This window comes from Mastigoproctus giganteus, chromosome 4 (assembly GCF_048544385.1).
Source record: "Mastigoproctus giganteus isolate SK-2022 chromosome 4, ASM4854438v1, whole genome shotgun sequence".
Classification (NCBI taxonomy): Eukaryota; Metazoa; Arthropoda; class Arachnida; order Uropygi; family Thelyphonidae; genus Mastigoproctus; species Mastigoproctus giganteus.
The window spans coordinates 96,630,575-96,652,226 of NC_143578.1; the positions used below are offsets into that span (position 1 = coordinate 96,630,575).

At 38.7% G+C, this 21,652-nt stretch overlaps 1 protein-coding gene across 1 annotated transcript in view; it reads right to left on the reverse strand.

Annotated features, from left to right (window-relative positions):
• Positions 1 to 21,652, reverse strand: part of LOC150086926 (proteasome assembly chaperone 2) — a 108,914-nt gene that overhangs the window by 33,143 nt on the left and 54,119 nt on the right. The window contains exon 4 of the mRNA XM_090371682.1: positions 13,567 to 13,685. Coding sequence (XP_090227808.1) covers positions 13,567 to 13,685 — 119 coding nt within the window. The remainder of the gene's footprint in view (positions 1 to 13,566; positions 13,686 to 21,652) is intronic.

The following is a 21,652-nucleotide window of genomic DNA, read 5'->3' on the forward strand; positions in this document are numbered from 1 at the left end:
AATTAACTCGGTACGCACTGTTCGCATTTCTGGCCTTCAGGCAATTTACGCAATAAGTGCTGCTGCGCGAATTAAGAGAGCTGAAGGGATTACCATTGTGCAACTTAGTGGGAGCTGGTAAAACTTATCCGATCACCTGTCTCACATACGGAGAAGGTGTCGCGCTGGTCAACAGTGAGCAGATCAAGGGGTATTCCCAATGGGCTCTGGTCCACCTTCTACTGTTGGTGTTCAAACTTTTCCCATACTGGAGCCATATTAAAAAAAAAATTCAAATTTAGATTTCTTTATGCTGATTTAGTTGCCTCTCCGGGCAGGCCATAGGCTGGACAAAGCTGTGAATCAATTGTAAGTGCCCCATTCGAGAATTAGGAGAGAGTGATTTTCTTTTACCTCGAAAAATAATCATCTGTTCTTTCGCGGTTGTGCTTTATTGACATTTTTCCATAAATTTTCCCTATCTCTGTTTACATGATCACAGTACCTGAATATCCGAATGACACTAACATTTTGGACAGTTTCAAAAAAAAAAAAAAAAAAAAAAGAAAAAAAAAGAAAAGAAAGAAGAAAAAATTCAGATTTAGGAACATCGATGAGGACAATGAAGGTATTAATCCTTCTAAACATGAATTGTTGGCATTTGGTGAAAATGAAGTTAGAAAATTGTCAGTTAGGTTAGGTTACAGTTACATGAAAGAGATACAATCCGTGGATTTCAGGGATACCTAATTGAAAAGATGGTTTCGGAAGAATTGAAGCATTTGATGGACGCTCCGAGTACGATACCAATTTCATCAAGTCAATGTAAATGAGGATTTTCACAAATGAATCTTATTGCCAGCCCAACAAGAGCTTCGTTGATGACAAAAACAGTTTCTTCACTACTGTTTCTTAAAATTGTATGCCCACCGCTGACCCGCTTCGATCCAGAAAAATATGTCGATTCATGGCTGTTTCGGAAACGTCATTAAGCAAGAGAGACACAAAGAGGAAGAAAAGAAGCCAGCATAGGGTGTCGGATGAGAATTTAATAAAAATTTGGAATATTCTACAAAAACTTTATGAAATTAATTTTACTTATGTTATTTATTTTTACTTATTATTTTTAGGGTCCGTAGTCTAACGAAAGACCCTTATAATGTCATTCGGTTGTCTGTCTGTCCGTCCGTCTGTCGCAGCATTGTATCTCTGGAACCACTCAACCTATTATTGACTCGAAATTTTGCATGGGTTTTTATATCATGTGAGCCAACATAACGCCATATTGATCGTTGTTGACAAAAATTTGTCTAAGAAATGGAGGGATAAAATGTGGGAGGGACAAAAAATGTTTTTGACAACCAATAGCTTATACACCATTGGAAAGAGCTCAACGAGTAGGTTTAAAATATAATTTTTAAATTAAAAATGGCGGTGCCAGACAGGAAAATATTGCACTTCGATAACGAGCTTCTTTGTACTAAGTAACTTTTCTTTTGGTGACAAAAAGGTTGCTAAATAATTAGTTAATAATTCTATAAAGGTCATTTATAAATTTTGAGACAAAGTATTTTTTAAAAATTTTCAAAGCCGGAGTTGTCCCGGCAAGGAGGTACTCAGAGCCAGTGTTGAGGTGCCAGTGGTGGGTAGGCACCTGTGCAGAGACATGCACGGTCCTTACCTGCCAGGGTTTCTCCCCCAAGAGTTTAATCGCTTCTTCAGGAAGAAGTCGGTGTTGGTTCTCCCACCCTTGTCATTCACAACAACTGGAAACACTCAAATAGATGTTTTCGTTAGTTCCTTGGTTTTAGGCCAAATAGCGGTACTGGAAACTTTTTTCAGTTAACATAAAATTCTCTATTTGAGATACTAGACTAATGACCATTCGTGACTACAGACCCTTTCATCCGGAGTGCCCAGCACTCAGTAGTTGACTGATTTATTTACTTATTTTACTCACATGTAATTATTTTTTTTTATATACTTGAATAATAAATTTATGTTTAATAAACTGTGTTAATATACTAAATTTGTTGTTCATAATCGAAAAACATTACTACAAATTAACAATATCAGGAAAAAAATTTTTTTAGAGTACTTTTCATATCCTTTTAATTTTCAATTTTTCCTCATAGCAAAGAATAAGTATCGGCACCTATTTTTTTACAAAAAAAGCACTGCATAGATCATTTCCTGATTAGATATCGATCATAGTGGCATAGTGTTTGGGTAAGGCATCAGCTGTGGTTTCCTACATCTGCACCATCAGTGCTTTGGTTTGGTTTTTTGTTTTTTTAGAAGCATTAGCAACTAAGGCCATATTGCCCCGGGAATATGCGGTGGTTATTCCCTGACCTTTCCGCACCCTCCGTATTTGGTGGTGATGGGCTCGAACCCCGGAGATTTACTTGATTTACTTGAGTGTGTACAGAGAAGGGCAACAAGATTGGTGAGGGGAATGAAGGGATCCTCTTACCAAGAGAGGCTTAAGTTCTGCAAATTGCAGTGGCTGGAGACTAGGCACCTGTGAGGTGATGTGATTGAGGTGTATAAGGCCTTGAATGGGTTGAGCACACTGAATTCTGTTGGGATCCTTCCACTTGTTCAGATTACGAACCTAAGGGGGCATAAATTCAAATTAAGAAAGGACAGATGTAGAATAGATGTGCAGAAATTTGCCTTTAGCCAGCGGGTGGTTAATTGCCGGAACAAACTTCCATCTGTCATTGTGAAAGTTGATAGGTTGAATAAATTTAAGGAGGAACTGGACAGGCATTTGGAGGGAATGGTGTGATTTTTTTTTTTTTTTGGCTGATGCTGCATAAGCTCATAAACTTGCTTTCTTGCATCACATGCCACTACTACTACTACTACTTCAAATTAAATTTATTGTTATTAAAGTTTAATATAAAGTTTATTGTTGTTTAAAAAATCATATTATTATACATGTTCTATTTGATCTGAACTCTTTATATTAAATTTTGTTTTGCATATAAACATTTTCTTAGAAGTTTATCTGTTTTTTTTTTTAATCATATTTGTGCCCTATTACCAGTAAATTAATGTGTTAATAAATTATTATTGCTGGATTGTGAATAAATTTGTCTGTTTTTATGAACTGCAACTTGAAAATATTTACTTGTGCTAATTCAGACTACCCTTTCACTGCCTCCCATTAGTCAAATTAGTGAGTTTCTGTTGTACTTTGTGCTACGTGTTGCAACATTTTTGCAGTCCTTGGTATGTTGTCCATGCTGATGTGACATCCTGCAAATATATCCCTCTCCCAGCACTGCATGTACTGTTTTTTTTTTTTTTTTTTCTGCACTCCAGGGTGACTAATAGTTTGTGGCTTGCTAAACTATTTTCTGTGGTACAGTATTCCTTGTAATTGTGCTGCCTTATGTTTTCAATCTTTCCATACTCTTCCAGTTTAGTCTTAAGAAGAGGAATACATAGAAATATGAAGAAATATAGCCATAAAAAATTCTTTAAGGTTCCATACTTGTGGCGTCTATGGAAAATCACCAGGCTTCTAGTGATTTTCCATAGAACTCTGATTTACACTTTGATTTTTCATATTTTACTTTCCTGAGAATTGGAAGTAAAATACACATAGTTGGAAAAATTTTTTAATTTTTTATTTTTTTGAATAACTAGATTTCTGTTACTGAAGATATTATTAGTTCTTATTATCCATTATATTGTCAGAATGAAGAATAATTCCACTAAGGAAAGAGTAAATGACATCACACAAAATGTACAATTTTCTCAATTCAAGAACTAAATAATAATGATGATAATAATAAAAAGAAAATGTCCATATCAAACATGAGATCTATAATTAAAGAATACCTGGATACCCTTAGTTAGACCCTCCTTGTATTATTCAGTAAGAGACTTCGCCAATATAGAGAAGAGTATCCAGAGGAAAACAGACAACCAGATATTTGATTAAAAAAAAAAAAACCTTCTACAGGAATAGTGGACAAGAGGAGGACAATGGGCTCTCTGACCAGAAGGCACTCAAGGAGTTCTGAGATAACCTGTGGAGCAGATAATTAGCCATAACAGCCATGCGCCCTGGATAGACCTAGAACGTAAAAAAAACCATGGTCATACAAGAAGTGACAGATTTGAGAGAAAGATGCACAACAGTCAATCAGGAAGTACTATAACTGGCAAATCGTAGGAATAGATAACATCGACAACTACTGGTATAAGAATTTCAGCTGCACATTGATGTAATTCCAGAGGCTCTGATTCAAGAATCACATATCTAAGGACAAAGACATCACAAACCTGGCGAAGTACAGACTGATCGCCTGTCTTCCAACAATGTACAATCCTGATCAGCTGCATAACTAAGAAGATATCAGACCACTTGGAGAGCCAGAACATCGTGACCGAGCAGCAGAAGGGATCCTTTAAATTGCTCCTTGAATCCTTTGCTTTCAAGGAATAATTGACCATTGATGCAGCAGGTATAGAGCAAGCCTATAAAAGCACCACAACTTGTATAGGGCCTACATTGACTATTGCAAGGCCTTAGACTCTGTGCCCCATACCTAGCTGATAGAGACACTGAAGTATCTCTATCAACTAACTGTGATCAACCAAACACCAACACACTTCCTGGAAGCAACTGTGGCAAAATGAACGACCACCATCAAGGTCAAGAACATCACAACCAGACTCATCTGAAGAAGAATCTTCCAGGGAGATGCTCTGAGCCCACTATGGTTCTATGTAGAACTCAACCCTCCAGTCCACCATGTATATGGATGTCTCTCTCATCTAATGTATATGGATAACATCAAATTCTATGCCACAACTGAAAATCAACTTCAGTAGCTACTCCAGATAAGTGAAGAGTGCAGCACTTATGTCAGGGAAATGCATTTGTCTGAAACTGTTGGCTGAAGACTGGTGAAGAGATTTGTCATGACAGAGGGAGAGACCTACAAATATCTGGAGATGATGCAGGCTCACCAGTTAGAACACAAGAATATCAAGGCCTGCCTGACTGACAAATATCATCAGAGATTTTAGGAGCTTGCTAAAATTACAGCTGAATGACAGGAACATGGTCAGAGCCATAAACACTTATGCTGTCCCTGTACTAACATACTCTTTCAGGATCATAGATTGGACCAACACAGATCTGGAAGAGATTACGAGATCAACCAGGATAAGGATGACCAAGAGCTGCCAAAACCACCCAAAGTTGGCCTTCGAGAGACTAGCCATAGCTCTGGAAGAAGGGGGTAGGGATTTGTCTGACCTCATTGAACAAGAGAAGAAAGCAATTAAGAACCTGCTAGATTACTTTCAGGAAAACAGATCTGATCCACCAAGCCATAAGAAACACACACCACTCAACCTTAACAAGGAGATCCATTTCACACAGACAGAAGACACAAAGACAAAAAGATGGGCTTCCAACGTATGGCTAATGAGTGGGAGGTTCCTCCCCTGGATAGGATTCATGCTTGCCATTGAAGACCAAGTAATCAACACCGAGAACTGCAGGAAATACATTGCCTAGCACCCTGAGTGATGGAGGGTAATCATCCCAGGAGGAGTACGTGCATGGACATGACCAGGTCACTAGGATAATACATCAGAAGCTAGAGCAAAAATGGCAGTTGATCAAAGAATTAAACTGTATTATAAGTATGAATCCAGGCCATACTAGAGCCCAGTACTCACAAAATATACTAGAACTGCACCATAATAATGGGAAAGATGATCTTGCATGACAGACCAGACATAACCCTCATCAACAAAAAAGAAATGACTACTCATCTGCTGGTGACCATCATAAGCAGTCTTCCAAAAACCTTCGAAGAAAAGATCAAGGAATAGCATTAGCATTAGTAGAGGCATTTGATGCAAGAAAGCAAGCTTATGCAGCATCAGCCAAAAAAAAAAAAAAAAAACCACTTCCACTTCACCCCTCTGTTCGTTCAAAATACCTGTCCAGCTGAGCCTTAAACTTATTTAGGCTATCAACTTCCACGAAAAGGGATGGAAGTCTGTTCCACCAACCAACCACCCGCTGGCTAAAGGCAAATTTCCGCACGTCTATCCTACACCTGTCTTTCCTCAATTTGAATTTATGCCCTCTCAGGTGATTATTCTGAGCGAGAGGAAGAATCCCATCAGCATTGAGCATGCTCAAACCATTCAAGGCCTTATACACCTCCATCAGATCACCTCGCTGGTGCCTAGTCTCCAGACACTGTAATTTGCAAAACTTAAGCCTTTCTTCGTAAGAGCACCCCTTTGTTCCATTCACTAATCTTGTTGCCCTTCTCTGTACTCGTTCCAGCAGCTCTACATCCTTCTTGAAATGAGGCCTCCAGACCTGTATACAGTACTCTAGGTGTGGCCTGACCAGCGCCTTATACAAGGGAATAATCACCTCCTTATCCCTGCTAGAAAAATTCCTATATATCATTGACAATACACCATGAGCTACTCTTGCAGCCCGTCTGCACTGCTCAGAGAACTTCATATCTGCCTTCATATCTTCATAACAACCACCCCCAAGTCCCTTTCATTCTCTACCACTGTCAGTGTAGTACCACAGAGTTGATACGTTGCTCTGGGGTTGCTGTTTCCCATGTGTAGTACTTTACATTTGTCAATGTGAAACTTCATTTGCCACCTCTCAGCCCATCTGCTCAACCTTTCCAGATCCTGTTGCAGCAGCAGCATAGTGTCAGTAGTGACCTTGACAACCCTACCTACCTTTGTATCGTCTGCAAACTTCGACATTAAGTTTGATATACCCTCATCAATATCATTTATGAATACAGAAAACAATAATGGACCCAACACTGAGCCCTGAGGGACTCCACTAATAACATTAGTCCACGACGAGCAGTGTCCATTGATTACCACTCTGTCTTCTCCCCCTCAGCCACCCCTTTATCCACAGCAGCAATTTGCCTCCAATGCCACACTGCTCCAATTTGTGCAGCAGTCTTCCATGTGCAATAGTATCAAAAGCCTTTCTAAGATCCAAGTATATAATATCAAAGTTATTCCCTGCATCCAGTTCCTTTGTGACTGCATCATAGTATCCAATCAAATTGGTCAGGCATGACTTCCCCTTAACAAAACCATGCTGTGTCCGAGCTATAGCTGAAGTCTTGTCTAAATGATCCTGCAGTGCTTCTTTAACTAGTGCCTCCATTAATTTTCCTGGAACAGAAGTAAAACTCACAGGTCTATAATTACTTGTGTCAGCCTTTGATCCTCCTTTGTGAATTGGGGTGACATTTGCACATCTCCAGTCTGTGGGTACCTCCCCTGAGTCCAAGGAAGCTCTCATAATTATGGCTAAGGGTTTGCTTACTTCCTTTGCTGCCTCCTTTAATATAACTGGATAGATCCCATCCACCCCGGGTACCTTTCTTGTGTTTATCTTTAACAATTTCTCCTCCACTTTACTCTCAGTTATTACAAGATTCTGTAGCTTATTGCTAGAGTTGAATACACCTCTGGCTTTCCACTCACTAAATAACTCCTCATGTGTGAATGTCGATGCAAAATATTCATTTAGTTTGTTAGCTACCTGAGCAGGATCATCAACAGTTGACCCATCGATATCAAGTGGACCAATCTGATTCATCCCCTTCCTTCTAGAGTTTACATAAGTAAAGAACTCTTTGCTGTTTTTCTTTGCATCCCTTGCCAAAGATTTCTCGTAATCTGCCTTCGCCTGCCTAACCTCCTTTGTAACTTGGTTACAGATCAACTTGTATCTATCATAGGCTTCTGTGTCATGTGTTAATTTGTATGTATCCCATGCATGTTTCTTCTCTGCCATATGCCTCATCAGTTCATCTGACAACCATATAGGCCTAAACCTTGAACAATATTTCTTAGTTGGTATGTAAAGCCTAGTAGCTTCCAAGATAAGTTCTTTGAATGCTTCCCATTTTGCATTTGCTGTTGGTAACATCATCAGTTGGTCCCACTGTATAGAATTTAAATACTGTCTCAGTCCATCGTAGTCGCGTTTACGAAAGCAATAACCCTTCCCTTTCCCCCTAATGGTAGTTACCTCTTTGAGTAAATCCCACTTCAGCACACTGTGATCACTGCCACCTAGTGGTTCATTTATCTGCAGATTCTTAATGCATGAAGAATCACTGCTGATAATCAAATCAAGAGTATTCTTCCCTCTAGTTGCCTTCCGAACATGCTGATGTCGAAAACAATCATCCAATAAATCCACAAAAGCCTTGCTAGTGTGTGAGTGACCAGTCCCCAAATTCCAGTCAATATCTGGGAAATTAAAATCTCCCATTATAAGACTCTCTGATTTACTGGCCCACTCTATTTCCCTGTACAGTTTCTTATTATACTCATCAGAGTCATTAGGCCTATTGCACACTCCTACTCTCAATTTTGATCTCCCAATGCTTATGTCACACCAAACTGACTCGACACTGCACTGTCCAGCGATGTCCACTGGCTTCACTTCCTTGGATTTTATATATTTCTTAACTAATAGCATAACCCCTCCTCCCTTATATACACAGACCTAAGACAGGAAGTCAAAGAAATTTGGCATATGGAACAAGTAATGGCCATCCTGATCACTGTTTCAATCACCAGCATGTTGCCAAAGAACGTGGGTCCCCCAGACATCAGTCCTACAATCCTTGAGCACCTGTAGGATAGTTTTTTTTAACCACCAGTAATAATAATAATAATAACTAGGGGGCTTCGACCCCTGCTCGCTTTGCTTGCCAACCACTGCACACACATTTTCTACATAATATGTAGACGTATGACGGAGTAAGTCAAAACATTTCTATGTAAAAGGCACATCTGTTGAAATGCACTAATATTCTTCCTCCCCTTTTTACTCCCATCCTTCAGCTGTCTCCCTCACTCATGCTTTTTTTATATATTTTGTTCTCTGTCAGGAAGCTCAGGCGACCCCTTATGGAGAGCAGCCAGAGTACTGTGGATGGCCTTGGCTCACCTCCCAGTGGTGGTGGTGGCAGGCATTGTGGAGTCTCTCTAGGGGCCCTGCTGCCAAGAAGCCAGCACAAACAACAGAACCCAGCACTAAACTACACATGCAACACGCAACACTTTTCTGACTATTACAGAGGTTCTGTATTCATCACAAGAGCATTGATGGTGGGTGCCTCTGTAGCCAGGTGGGAAGGAGCAGCAGTGCGTAGCACACGCTTGACTTGATTAGCCCGGGGTTCGAGCCCATCACCACCAAATACGGAGGGTGCGGAAAGGTCAGGGAATAACCACCGCATATTCCCGGGGCAATATGGCCTTAGTTGCTAATGCTTCTAAAAAAACAAAAAACCAAACCAAAGCACTGATGGTGCAGATGTAGGAAACCACAGCTGATGCCTTACCCAAACACTATGCCACTATGATCGATATCTAATCAGGAAATGATCTATGCAGTGCTTTTTTTGTAAAAAAAATAGGTGCCGATACTTATTCTTTGCTATGAGGAAAAATTGAAAATTAAAAGGATATGAAAAGTACTCTGAAAAAATTTTTTTCCTGATATTGTTAATTTGTAGTAATGTTTTTCGATTATGAACAACAAATTTAGTATATTAACACAGTTTATTAAACATAAATTTATTATTCAAGTATATAAAAAAAAATAATTACATGTGAGTAAAATAAGTAAATAAATCAGTCAACTACTGAGTGCTGGGCACTCCGGATGAAAGGGTCTGTAGTCACGAATGGTCATTAGTCTAGTATCTCAAATAGAGAGTTTTATGGTAACTGAAAAAAGTTTCCAGTACCCCTATTTGGCCTAAAACCAAGGAACTAACGAAAACGTCTATTTGAGTGTTTCCAGTTGTTGTGAATGACAAGGGTGGGAGAACCAACTCAGATTTCTTCCTGAAGAAGCGATTAAACTCTTGGGGGAGAAACCCTGGCAGGTAAGGACCGTGCATGGCTCCGCACAGGTGCCTACCCACCACTGGCACCTCAACACTGGCTCTGAGTACCTCCTTGCCGGGACAACTCCGGCTTTGAAAATTTTTAAAAAATACTTTGTCTCAAAATTTATAAATGACCTTTATAGAATTATTAACTAATTATTTAGCAACCTTTTTGTCACCAAAAGAAAAGTTACTTAGTACAAAGAAGCTCGTTATCGAAGTGCAATATTTTCCTGTCTGGCACCGCCATTTTTAATTTAAAAATTATATTTTAAACCTACTCGTTGAGCTCTTTCCAATGGTGTATAAGCTATTGGTTGTCAAAAACATTTTTTGTCCCTCCCACATTTTATCCCTCCATTTCTTAGACAAATTTTTGTCAACAACGATCAATATGGCGTTATGTTGGCTCACATGATATACAAACCCATGCAAAATTTCGAGTCAATAATAGGTTGAGTGGTTCCAGAGATACAATGCTGCGACAGACGGACGGACAGACAGACAACTGAATGACATTATAAGGGTCTTTCGTTAGACTACGGACCCTAAAAATAATAAGTAAAAATAAATAACATAAGTAAAATTAATTTCATAAAGTTTTTGTAGAATATTCCAAATTTTTATTAAATTCTCATCCGACACCCTATGCTGGCTTCTTTTCTTCCTCTTTGTGTCTCTCTTGCTTAATGACGTTTCCGAAACAGCCATGAATCGACATATTTTTCTGGATCGAAGCGGGTCAGCGGTGGGCATACAATTTTAAGAAACAGTAGTGAAGAAACTGTTTTTGTCATCAACGAAGCTCTTGTTGGGCTGGCAATAAGATTCATTTGTGAAAATCCTCATTTACATTGACTTGATGAAATTGGTATCGTACTCGGAGCGTCCATCAAATGCTTCAATTCTTCCGAAACCATCTTTTCAATTAGGTATCCCTGAAATCCACGGATTGTATCTCTTTCATGTAACTGTAACCTAACCTAACTGACAATTTTCTAACTTCATTTTCACCAAATGCCAACAATTCATGTTTAGAAGGATTAATACCTTCATTGTCCTCATCGATGTTCCTAAATCTGAATTTTTTCTTCTTTCTTTTCTTTTTTTTTCTTTTTTTTTTTTTCTTTTTTTTTTTTTTGAAACTGTCCAAAATGTCAGTGTCATTCGGATATTCAGGTACTGTGATCATGTAAACAGAGATAGGGAAAATTTACGGAAAAATGTCAATAAAGCACAACCGCGAAAGAACAGATGATTATTTTTCGAGGTAAAAGAAAATCACTCTCTCCTAATTCTCGAATGGGGCACTTACAATTGATTCACAGCTTTGTCCAGCCTATGGCCTGCCCGGAGAGGCAACTAAATCAGCATAAAGAAATCTAAATTTGAATTTTTTTTTTAATATGGCTCCAGTATGGGAAAAGTTTGAACACCAACAGTAGAAGGTGGACCAGAGCCCATTGGGAATACCCCTTGATCTGCTCACTGTTGACCAGCGCGACACCTTCTCCGTATGTGAGACAGGTGATCAGATAAGTTTTACCAGGTCCCACTAAGTTGCACAATGGTAATCCCTTCAGCTCTCTTAATTCGCGCAGCAGCACTTATTGCGTAAATTGCCTGAAGGCCAGCAATGCGAACAGTGCATACCGAGTTAATTCTCTCGTAATCCGTTCACTATATGAAAATTTTCTTTGCTCAACGGAAAGTATTTTAAATGTTACTTCCAAGGGGAATTCAAAATAATTTGCTATAAAAGGACTTCGTTAAACAGAGGTCCGACTGAGTAATTTAGAATTATGAAAATGGTTATACAGTTTTATGTAGAAAATATCTTAACAATAGACAGTGAAAAATGCAAATTTAGTTAAATAATTTTAAGCCTATTTGAATAGTAGGTGAACATGTGAAAAAAAATTTACGGAATATTAAAATTTCGAAGTGCACTGCATCCAACTGTCGCTGTTAATAAAGGTGCTGGTACGCTGTACCGTTGCATATCATCCCAAAAAAAGCACTGGACCTATGTAATTATTTACCTGTGCATTTGTAGTGATGTAATTGCCCCACCCACTTGTACCACATGACCCTCATCTCCCATGCAGCATTCTCAAGGTGGAATAAATATCACTATGTAATTATTTATGCTTCTATCTAAGTCACTTAGGAAAACGCCATTTCCTTTGAGTTCCATAATGCATGACGAATATTGTTGCATCCAAAAGAGCCGTACTAAAATATTTACAAACTGTACAAATATTTATAAATTACTAAACTATTTACAATATCTGAAGATTAAATGCACAAGGCATAATATGATATGGGTTTAAATGCACAAGACATATTATTGATGTTATATTTATTTATTTTTTTTTTCATTATGTTTTTGAAGTCCATTTTTATCCCTCCAAAAAAATATGATGCATACATAGGATAGGATACACACAATAGTAATGTGATTAGGGCAAGTGGGACATAGAACATATACTTTTAGGGCAAGTGGGAAATAGAGCTTATGCAATTAGGGCAAGTGGGGTAATGCCATTTGTAAGTGGCACACTTTAAGTTGTAATTTTTAGTACTATCTTTTCTCCTCTTGTCAGAACTCTCAAAAAAATCAAACACTTCAGTTGTTTCGTATGATATTTCCAATTGAATACAAAACTCTGAAGAACCATAGGTTGCATGAGGGCTCTGGTACTGCATAATGCATCATCTGTTAAAATTTCACTGGAAGAATGTGCTGGGATAGTATCTAACGATAAAAATGTAATATTTTTATTTGCATTTCATATTTCCTTTTGAACAATTTTACTTCAGAATTGTATCATTATATTCTCCTTTCATTAAATCTCTGTTCTGTATAAATAAAATACAAATGTAAAAAAGAAGGTAGTCCAAATTAATAGTCTGAATTAGTGAGGGTTACAGTATGCACATGTTGCAAAAGAAATATGGTTTTAAAAAAATGGGCAAAACAATGTTTTAAGAGGAAAACAAGGTACTATATATGTGGTCACTCTTTCTGGCACCTACAATAGTGTTAACCTTGGAATGACTGAATAAGTTAAAGGTTGCTTGAATGATTTAGACACGAAATAAAAAGAGAATTATAGGGGTGAAATTAAAAGACAAATGAGCTATAAGCAGTCCTTTATCATAATAATAAAGGATATACCCTTCTTGAATTTACGAAGTATGATCCAAAAATTCGATGAGTACTGCAAAAAAAAAAAAATTAATTTTATTCAATGATAAATAAATGTTTACATAGTTAATATCCTTCAACATAATCTTTCCCAAGAAAAAAAAAAAACTCGTGATCCCCTGGAGAGACAGAGAGAGAATAAAAATGGAAGAAAAAAGAAAGGATAACCAGCATTGTTGCACTTTCTCATGGAAAGCCACAAGACCTTGAAGTCAGTCTCAGTATTTCAATGAAGAAAACAACACAACAAAAAAAAAAATAATTTGTTTTCATCTGAAAATACTAAACCACACAAAATGTTTACATTCATGTTACAAGTTTTTCTGCACATTTCTCCACCTTACAATATATATATAATTTATTACAAAATTTCAAATTTATAATATTTAGGAAAGAGTGGAGGGGGATAAAACAACTTACTTATGTAACTCTGCATATGAAAGAAATTGTGCAAAACAACTGGAGAGAAGAATAACTTGTTTAAAATTCCTTTTTTTCAGCCAACTACATAAGAGTTGTATGTGTTTCTTATGTTGATTCTATAACATAAAATGTCAATTCATACTAAACATTTAAAATAACATTGAATAATAAAGATCATAGTTGATTTCCAATAAATGAATTTGTTTATTCCTTTAGAAACTTATATTTAATACTACTAGTCAAGATTCACATCAAAAGTTATGTTTCTAATGCAACAGGTTCTTCAGTCAGTTTTTTAATATCTTAAAAAACGAACAACTTCTGCAAATGGAGAACATTTACATTAATAAATGTCTAATCAACCATGCCATAAAACAAAAACAGAGCTATATCCTTATTTCCTTATTCTGGGAATGATACAATAAAAGTTTTGGAGGTGGCCATCTTGATAGAGTAGAAAGAGCTTACTTTCGGATTTATTTTCTGTACATCCTTTATTCACAGTTATTTGACATATAGCACATTTCCAATCTCATTTTTATTTTCTAACGTTTAATATCACACCACATTGACTTGTTAATATTCTGACAGTTCACATCAAATGAATATGCTCTTCTTGAATCTGCAAGGTGTAATCAAAAGGTTTGTTGAATATTGCATAAAAAATTAATTTTATTCAATGACAAATGTTTACAATGTTAAATATTCTCCAGTATAATCTTTTCTAACCACAAACTTATCCATTATACCTGTCACAGATCAAAGCATTTCTGCAAGCCTTCTTTTGTGGATGATTTTAGGTGGTACTTCATGTTTGATTGGATTTTTTTGAACTGAATCAAATCATTTTCCTTCCATGCCCCTTTTTAATTTTGGGAATGGCTGAAAGTTTCCCAGTATCAAATCAGGAAAGTAAGATGGGTATGGCATACGGTTTCATCTCTCCAGAGCAGAAAGTGCAATAGATTGATGAAAAAATGTTGGGAATGATATCACTCCAAACACCATTTTGCATTAGACACTGTGATATTGGGTTTACGCACAGATGCCCCACCTGAGACTGTGCAGCCTCCCTATGGATGTTCAACATACTGACAGAAGCTATTTTCAGAATGTGCCAAGCTATTTTCAGACATACCTGAGATATTGGCTCAGGTTGTCTGAGCAAATAGGCATATGTGGGGGAGGAGCTTTTGGAACAGCATGCAATATTCATGGAGGAGCTGCCCAAATACTTTTAGTCATATTTATATATTAAATGTAATCACTGTTAGAGATATACAGTAGGAATTGCCCATTCAAGAAGAAACAAGTTTAGGGACAGACCAACTGTTTATGGAATTTTCCAGTTTGCAGGAGCACAGACATAGTATAATATATAAATATTTATTCAAATATAAACAAAAGCATACATTTAATTTGCATAAATTTACAAAAAATCATTTATCCACCAAATGATAACTGTGATGCTAGTGTGTATATGCACATAATAAAAATACTGATAATATTTATATAAGATATTTAATTTAAAAATTCTAAATGACTAGTGCCAAATTCAATTAATTTCAATTTGATAGTATACTATTTTCCAGATTAGTACCAGTATTAGTAGCTGCTATATTGACTGGATGCAGTACATCCAGTTGATATGGGTGGCCAGTGCAATGTTCAGTCAGTTTAGTGTGACACAAGCACTGGAAAACAAAAATGAGAGCAGGAGTGTGCTATAGGACTAATGACAGTGATGAGTATAACAAACAACTGTACAAAGCTACTTATTTTCTATAAATAGCTTATAGACCTAGTCAAGCTCCGTGGTTTATTTTGAACTTAGATAGCGCGATTTGGAAAGTAAATAATACCTCATGTCCGTAGATTAACTGTTCGTGACTTGCCGCCATTATATACAACGTGTACTAGCTTAAGGTTTAACAGAAAACTAGATAACGAGTATAGTAATATCAATTAATCAGTAAAATTTATTAATCTTATAAAATTTCATTGTCAATTGAACTGTACTTTTTTAACTAAATAAATATAGCGACCTAGTTATTACAAACGTAACACCATAAATTAATACATATAAGTTGACAGGGATAAGAAAATCATATAACGTAACCGGGAGATAATATTCGATACCGAAATACATATATACAGGGTGATTCACTACCAGTGCGACAAACTTGAAGGAGGTGTAGGAGGCACACAAACGAATCGGAATCACATAGCATTGCAGGGTCCAAAATGCATTCGTCATGCAGTAGAGGACGTTGAACGGGAGGTCGCATGAACAGCGATCCCACTGGAAGTCAGCATTTGCGAACCGTTTCTGTTGAAGAAACCAAGTAGCAAAAGTCCTCCGGAGTGGATAATCCGCAGGCTCCAATGATTGGACGTGCTGCAGATGGTATGAACTCATTTAGTTTGTTGACAGTATCCTCCATACAGTGGATTGGGAAATACCCAATTGTTGGCCTATCGCTCGAGTACTCGTACTCGGATTGCCTTCTGCAATACGTAAGACATTCTCCTCATTGTCTGGAGTCCTTGTCGTTCGCTCTCGAGGTACCTCTTGTGAAACAACCAGTCTCACGTAACCTTCTGTGCACACGTGCGAAAATCGTATGATGAGGAGCACGCCTGTGCAGGAAACGCTCCTGGTACAAGCGCAGAGCGGCGCGCCCGTTACAGTCCGCAGCTCTATACGCAAGGTGCGTGTCGGTCAGTTCAACGTTTGAATACTCGTCCATCCTACTGCCTCGGGAACCGGTTCGCAAATGCTGACTTCCAGCGGGATCGCTGTTCACGCGACCTTCAGTTCAATGTCCTCTACCGCATGACAAAGGCATTTTGGACCCTGAAATGCTATGTGATTCCGATTCGTCTTTGTGTCCGATACACCTCCTGCAAGTTTGTCGCACTGGTAGTGAATCACCCTGTATAGTGTTATAACTGCATTGGGATATAGGTTTAAGGTTATATTTGTATTGAAATTTTATTGAACTTGAATAGAAACCATGACTCAGACCAGAGCAGCAAAGCAAAAGGCTCAAACTAGTGGAAGTGCTGTGGCTCAGGGGAAAAGTGAGAAGGATGGTTGTCCTCTGAATCACAGTCTATTGAAATGCACTGCTTGTTTGATGTTTGTGGAGCAATCAGGAACAGGACATGATATTGCCAAGGGGAATATCTTTGTGTGTGCACGATGTAAGGAGTGCGAGGAAATCAGGTGCCCACTCGGCATTGTTATGGGCTTATATGAGAGCTTGAAGGATAGGGTGGATGCCCACAAAGGATTTAAATTGAGGGTCCCATCAAGCTCTCGGCTGCCCACATCAATGCCAGAGCTTGAACATCACACGCAACACAGCGGCAACCCCCAAGGCAGAATGCGCTGGTCCTAAAGGAACTAGTTATTGTAAGTGACTCTATTGTCGGTGAAACGGGGAACATATTGTGCAAAAAGGACAGATGGAACAGGACCAGGGTATGTCTGTAAGGGGCAAAGATTGATGACGTTGTTGGGCAGATATCATCCTTTAAGGGCACAAAGGGTGATATTGTTGTACACGTTGGCACTAATGATATTAAGAACAGGAGACTGGCAGAATTACTTAACAAGTACAGGACAATACTGAAAAAATAAGTCATGAGTTAGGGTTGAATTTGAAAGTGTCTGCAATTCTGCCCAGACACAATAGGAGGGAGTATATGATGAGAGCCTTGTCGATCAATTCTGCCCTGGAGAGATTGTGCAAGGCTCAAGGGATTCTTGCACTGCTTCTATTAGAATGAGCAGCAGCTTGGAAAGCAAGGTAATGGAGATTTCCAGGACTGCTGGGAGTCATAGTGGAACAAGTAAATACATAGGCTGTGTTTGGGTAACTAAGAGTAGAAACAGGTGCATATATACTTGCATGTACACCAATGATAGGAGTATAATTAATAAATTCGATGAGCTTGAAGTGCTAGTCAAGACATCAAAGGCAGATATTGTTGGGATATCAGAGACATGGTGTCACACAGTGCAGCAGTGCAGAACTGGGATTTGGGGAGTACAATGTGTACAGAAAGGATAGATAGGACAGGAAGGGAGTAGGGGTTATGCTGTTAGTTAAGGAACACAAAATTTAAGGAAGTGCATCCAATTGATGTGGGTGGACAATGCAATGTTGAGTCTGTTTGGTGTGACATAAGCACTGGGAAAGGATTGTTGTTGTTATTTGGTTTTTAGGAGCATTAGCAACTAATGCCATATTGCTCCGGGGATATGCGGTGGTCATTCCCTGACCTTTCCACATCCACCATATTTGGTGGTCACGGACTCGAACCCCAGTCTAATGAAGAAGCGCCTGCTACGCACTGCTGCTCCTACCACCTGACTACGGAGGCGTCCACTGGGAAAGAAAAAATGAGAGTTGGTGTGTGTTATAGGCCTAATGAATTTGATGAGTATAATGAGCAATTGTGCAGAGAAACAGAGTGGGCCAGTAAATTAGAGTGTCTTATAATGGGGGATTTTAATTTCAAGGATATTGACTGGAATTTGTGGGTTGGTCACTCACACACTAGCAAGGCTTTTGTGGATGGATTTATTGAATGATTGTTTTCTATAGCAGCATGTTCAGGAGGCAACTAGAGGGAGTAACACTTGATATGAGTATCAGTAATGATTCTTCATGCATAAAGAATCTACAGATAAAGGAACCACTAGGTGGCAGTGATCACAGTGTGCTGAAGCGGGATTTACTCAAAGAAGTAACTACCATCAAGGGTAAAGGGAAAGGTTTTTGCTTTTGTAAAGGTGACTACGGTGGTCTGAGACAGTATTTAAATTCTATACGGTGGAACCAACTGATGATGTTATCAACAGCAAATTCAAAATGGAAAGCATTCAAAGAATTAATCTTGGAAGCTACTAAGCTTTACATACCAACTAAGAAATATTGTTCAAGGTTTAGGACTAAATGGATGTCAGATGAACTAATGAGACATATGGCAGAGAAGAAAAATGCATGGAATACATATAAATTAATGGGTGACATGGAAGACTATGATAGATTATAAGCTGGTCTGTAACCAAGTCAGAAAGGAGATTAGGCAGGCAAAGGCAGATTATGAGAAATCCTTGGCAAAGGATGCAAAGAAAAACAGAAAAGAGTTCTTCACATATGTAAACTCTAGAAGGAAAGGGATGAATCAGATTGGTCCACTGGATATTGATGGTTCAACTCTTGACGATCCTGCTCATGTGGCTAACAAACTAAACAAGTATTTTGCATCTACATTCACACATGAGGAGTTATTCAGGAAGGGGAATGCCAGAGGTGAAGTAAACTCTAACAAGGAACTAAGTGAGAGCAACGTGGAGGAGAAATTGTTGAAGTTAAACATAAGAAAGGCACCCGGGGTGGATATGATCTATCCAGTTGTATTAAAGGAGGCAGAAAAGGAAGTAATCAAACCCTTAGCCATAATTACGAGAGCTTCCCTGGACTCAGGGGAGGTACCCATGGACTGGAGATGTGGAAATGTGACCCCAATCCACAAAGGAGGATCAAAGGGAGACACAGATAATTACAAGCCTGTTAGTTTAACTTCTGTTCCAGGAAAATTAATGGAGGCACTGGTTAAAGAAGCATTACAGAATCATCTAGATAAGGCTTCAGTTATAGCTCGGACACAGCATGGGTTTGTTAAGGGGAAGTCATGTCTGAATAATTTTATTGGATACTATGATGTGGTCACAAAGGAATTGGATGCAAAGAATAACTTTGATATCATATATTTGGATCTTAGAAAAGCCTCTGATACTGTTGCACATGGAAGACTGCTGTACAAATTGGAGCAGTCTGGCATTGGAGGCAAATTGCTGCTATGGATCAAGGGATGGTTGAATGGGAGAAGACAGAGTGGTAATCAATGGACACTGCTCTTCGTGGACTAATGTTATTAGTGGAGTCCCTCAGGGTTCAGTGTTGGGTCCATTGTTTTCTGTATTTATAAATAATATTGATGATGGTATATCAGGCTTAATGTCCAAGTTTGCAGACGATACGAATGTTGACAGGGTTGTTAATGACACTAATGACAGTAAACACTACTGCAACAGGATCTAGAAATGTTGAGCAGATGGGCTGAGAGGTGGCAAATGAAGTTTAACATTGACAAATGTAAAGTACTACATATGGGAAGCAGTAATCCCAGAGTAACGTATCAACTATGTGGTACCACACTGACAGTGGGAGAGAATGGAAAGGACCTGGGGGTAATTGTGCAGGCAGATATGAAGTTTTCTGAGCAGAGCAGACAGTCTGCAATAGTAGCTCATGGTGTCTTGTCAATGATATACAGGAATTTTTCTAACAGGGATAAGGAGGTGATTATCCTCTTGTATAAGGCATGGTCAGGCTACACCTTAAGTACTGTATACAGGTCTGGAGGACTCATTTTAAGAAGGATGTAGAGCTGTTGAAAGGAGTACAGAGAAGGGCAACAAGATTAGTAAATGGAACGAAGGGTTGCTGTTACGAAGGAAGGCTTAAGTTTTGCAAATTACAGTGTCTGGAAACTAGGCACCTGTGAGATGATCTGATTGAGGTGTATAAAGCCTTGACTAGTTTGAGCATGCTCAATGCGGATGGGATTCTTCCTCTTGCTCAGAATAATCGCCCGAGAGGGCATAAATTCAAATTGAGGAGACAGTTGTAGGATAGATGTGCAGAAGTTTGTCTTTTCTTTACCCAGTGGGTGGTTGATTGGTGGAACAAACTTCCATCTGTCGTTGTAGAAGTTGATAGCTTAAATAGATTCAAGGCAGAACTTGTCAAACATTTGGAGCGAGTGGATCGGTGAAATAAGGGGGGTTTTTTTGGCTGATGCTATATAACCTTGCTTTCTTGCATCATGTGCCTTTGCTAATGCTAAAGAGACAGAATGAGCCGGTAAATCAGAATGTCTTATAATGGGGTATTTTAACTTTCCAGATATTGACTGGAGCTTGTGGGTTAGTCATTCACACTAGCAAGCCTTTTGTGTATTTATTGGATGACTGTTTTCCACAGCAGCATGTTAGGGAAGCAACAAGAGGGAGCATTACTCTTGATCTGATTTATGTGGCAACCAAGAATCAACCCCAACAGCTATTCCAGATCACTGAAGAGTTCAGTGCAGACATCGGGATGCTATTTGGCTTGGATAAATGCAAGACCCACGGACTGCATCAAGGACATCCAGTTGGTCAAAACTATCAGCTGAATACTGGTGAAGCCGTGACAGAGGGAGAAACCTACAATATGGGGATTATGGAGGCGCACTAGCTATAACACAAGAAGATCAAGCTGGCTTGACTGAGAAATACCATCAGAGACTGAGTAGCCTGCTAAAATCAAAGCTGAATGGCGGGAACAAGGTCACGGCCATAAACACTTATGTAGTCCCAGTACTAACATATTCTTTTGGGATCACAGATTGGACTAACACTGAGCTGCAAGAGATCATGTGATCAACCAGGATAATGAAGACAAAGAGCCAACACCACCCAAAGTCGGCCATCTTGAAACTGACCATAGCCTGCAAAGAAGGAGGGAGGGGACTGACTGACCTCACTGAAAAAGAGGTGGTGGTGATTAAGAATCTGCAGGATTACTTCCAGGAAAACATAGCACCAAGCTATCAAGCCATAAGAGAGACAAATAGCACAAAACACTCAACGTTAACAAGGACAGAAGAAACAAACACAGAAAAATGGGCAAAGAAGGAACTATGACATACACTGCAATAACCTTGATAAAAGCTACATAGATAAGATGGCTTCCAACGCTTGGCTCATGAACAGGAAGCTCTTCCCCAAGGCTAAAGGATTCATGCTTGCCATTCAAGACCAGGTAATCAATACCACGAACTACATGAAATACATTGCCAAGGACCCCAGAGTGACATATGAGACATGTTGGCGATGCCACTTGGCCCCAGAAACAATCTAGGTACATCACCACAGGATGCAGGGTGATCACCCAAACAGATACAATCAGGCCACCAAGATAATACATCAGAAGCTAGTGCAAATATACCGGTTGATCAA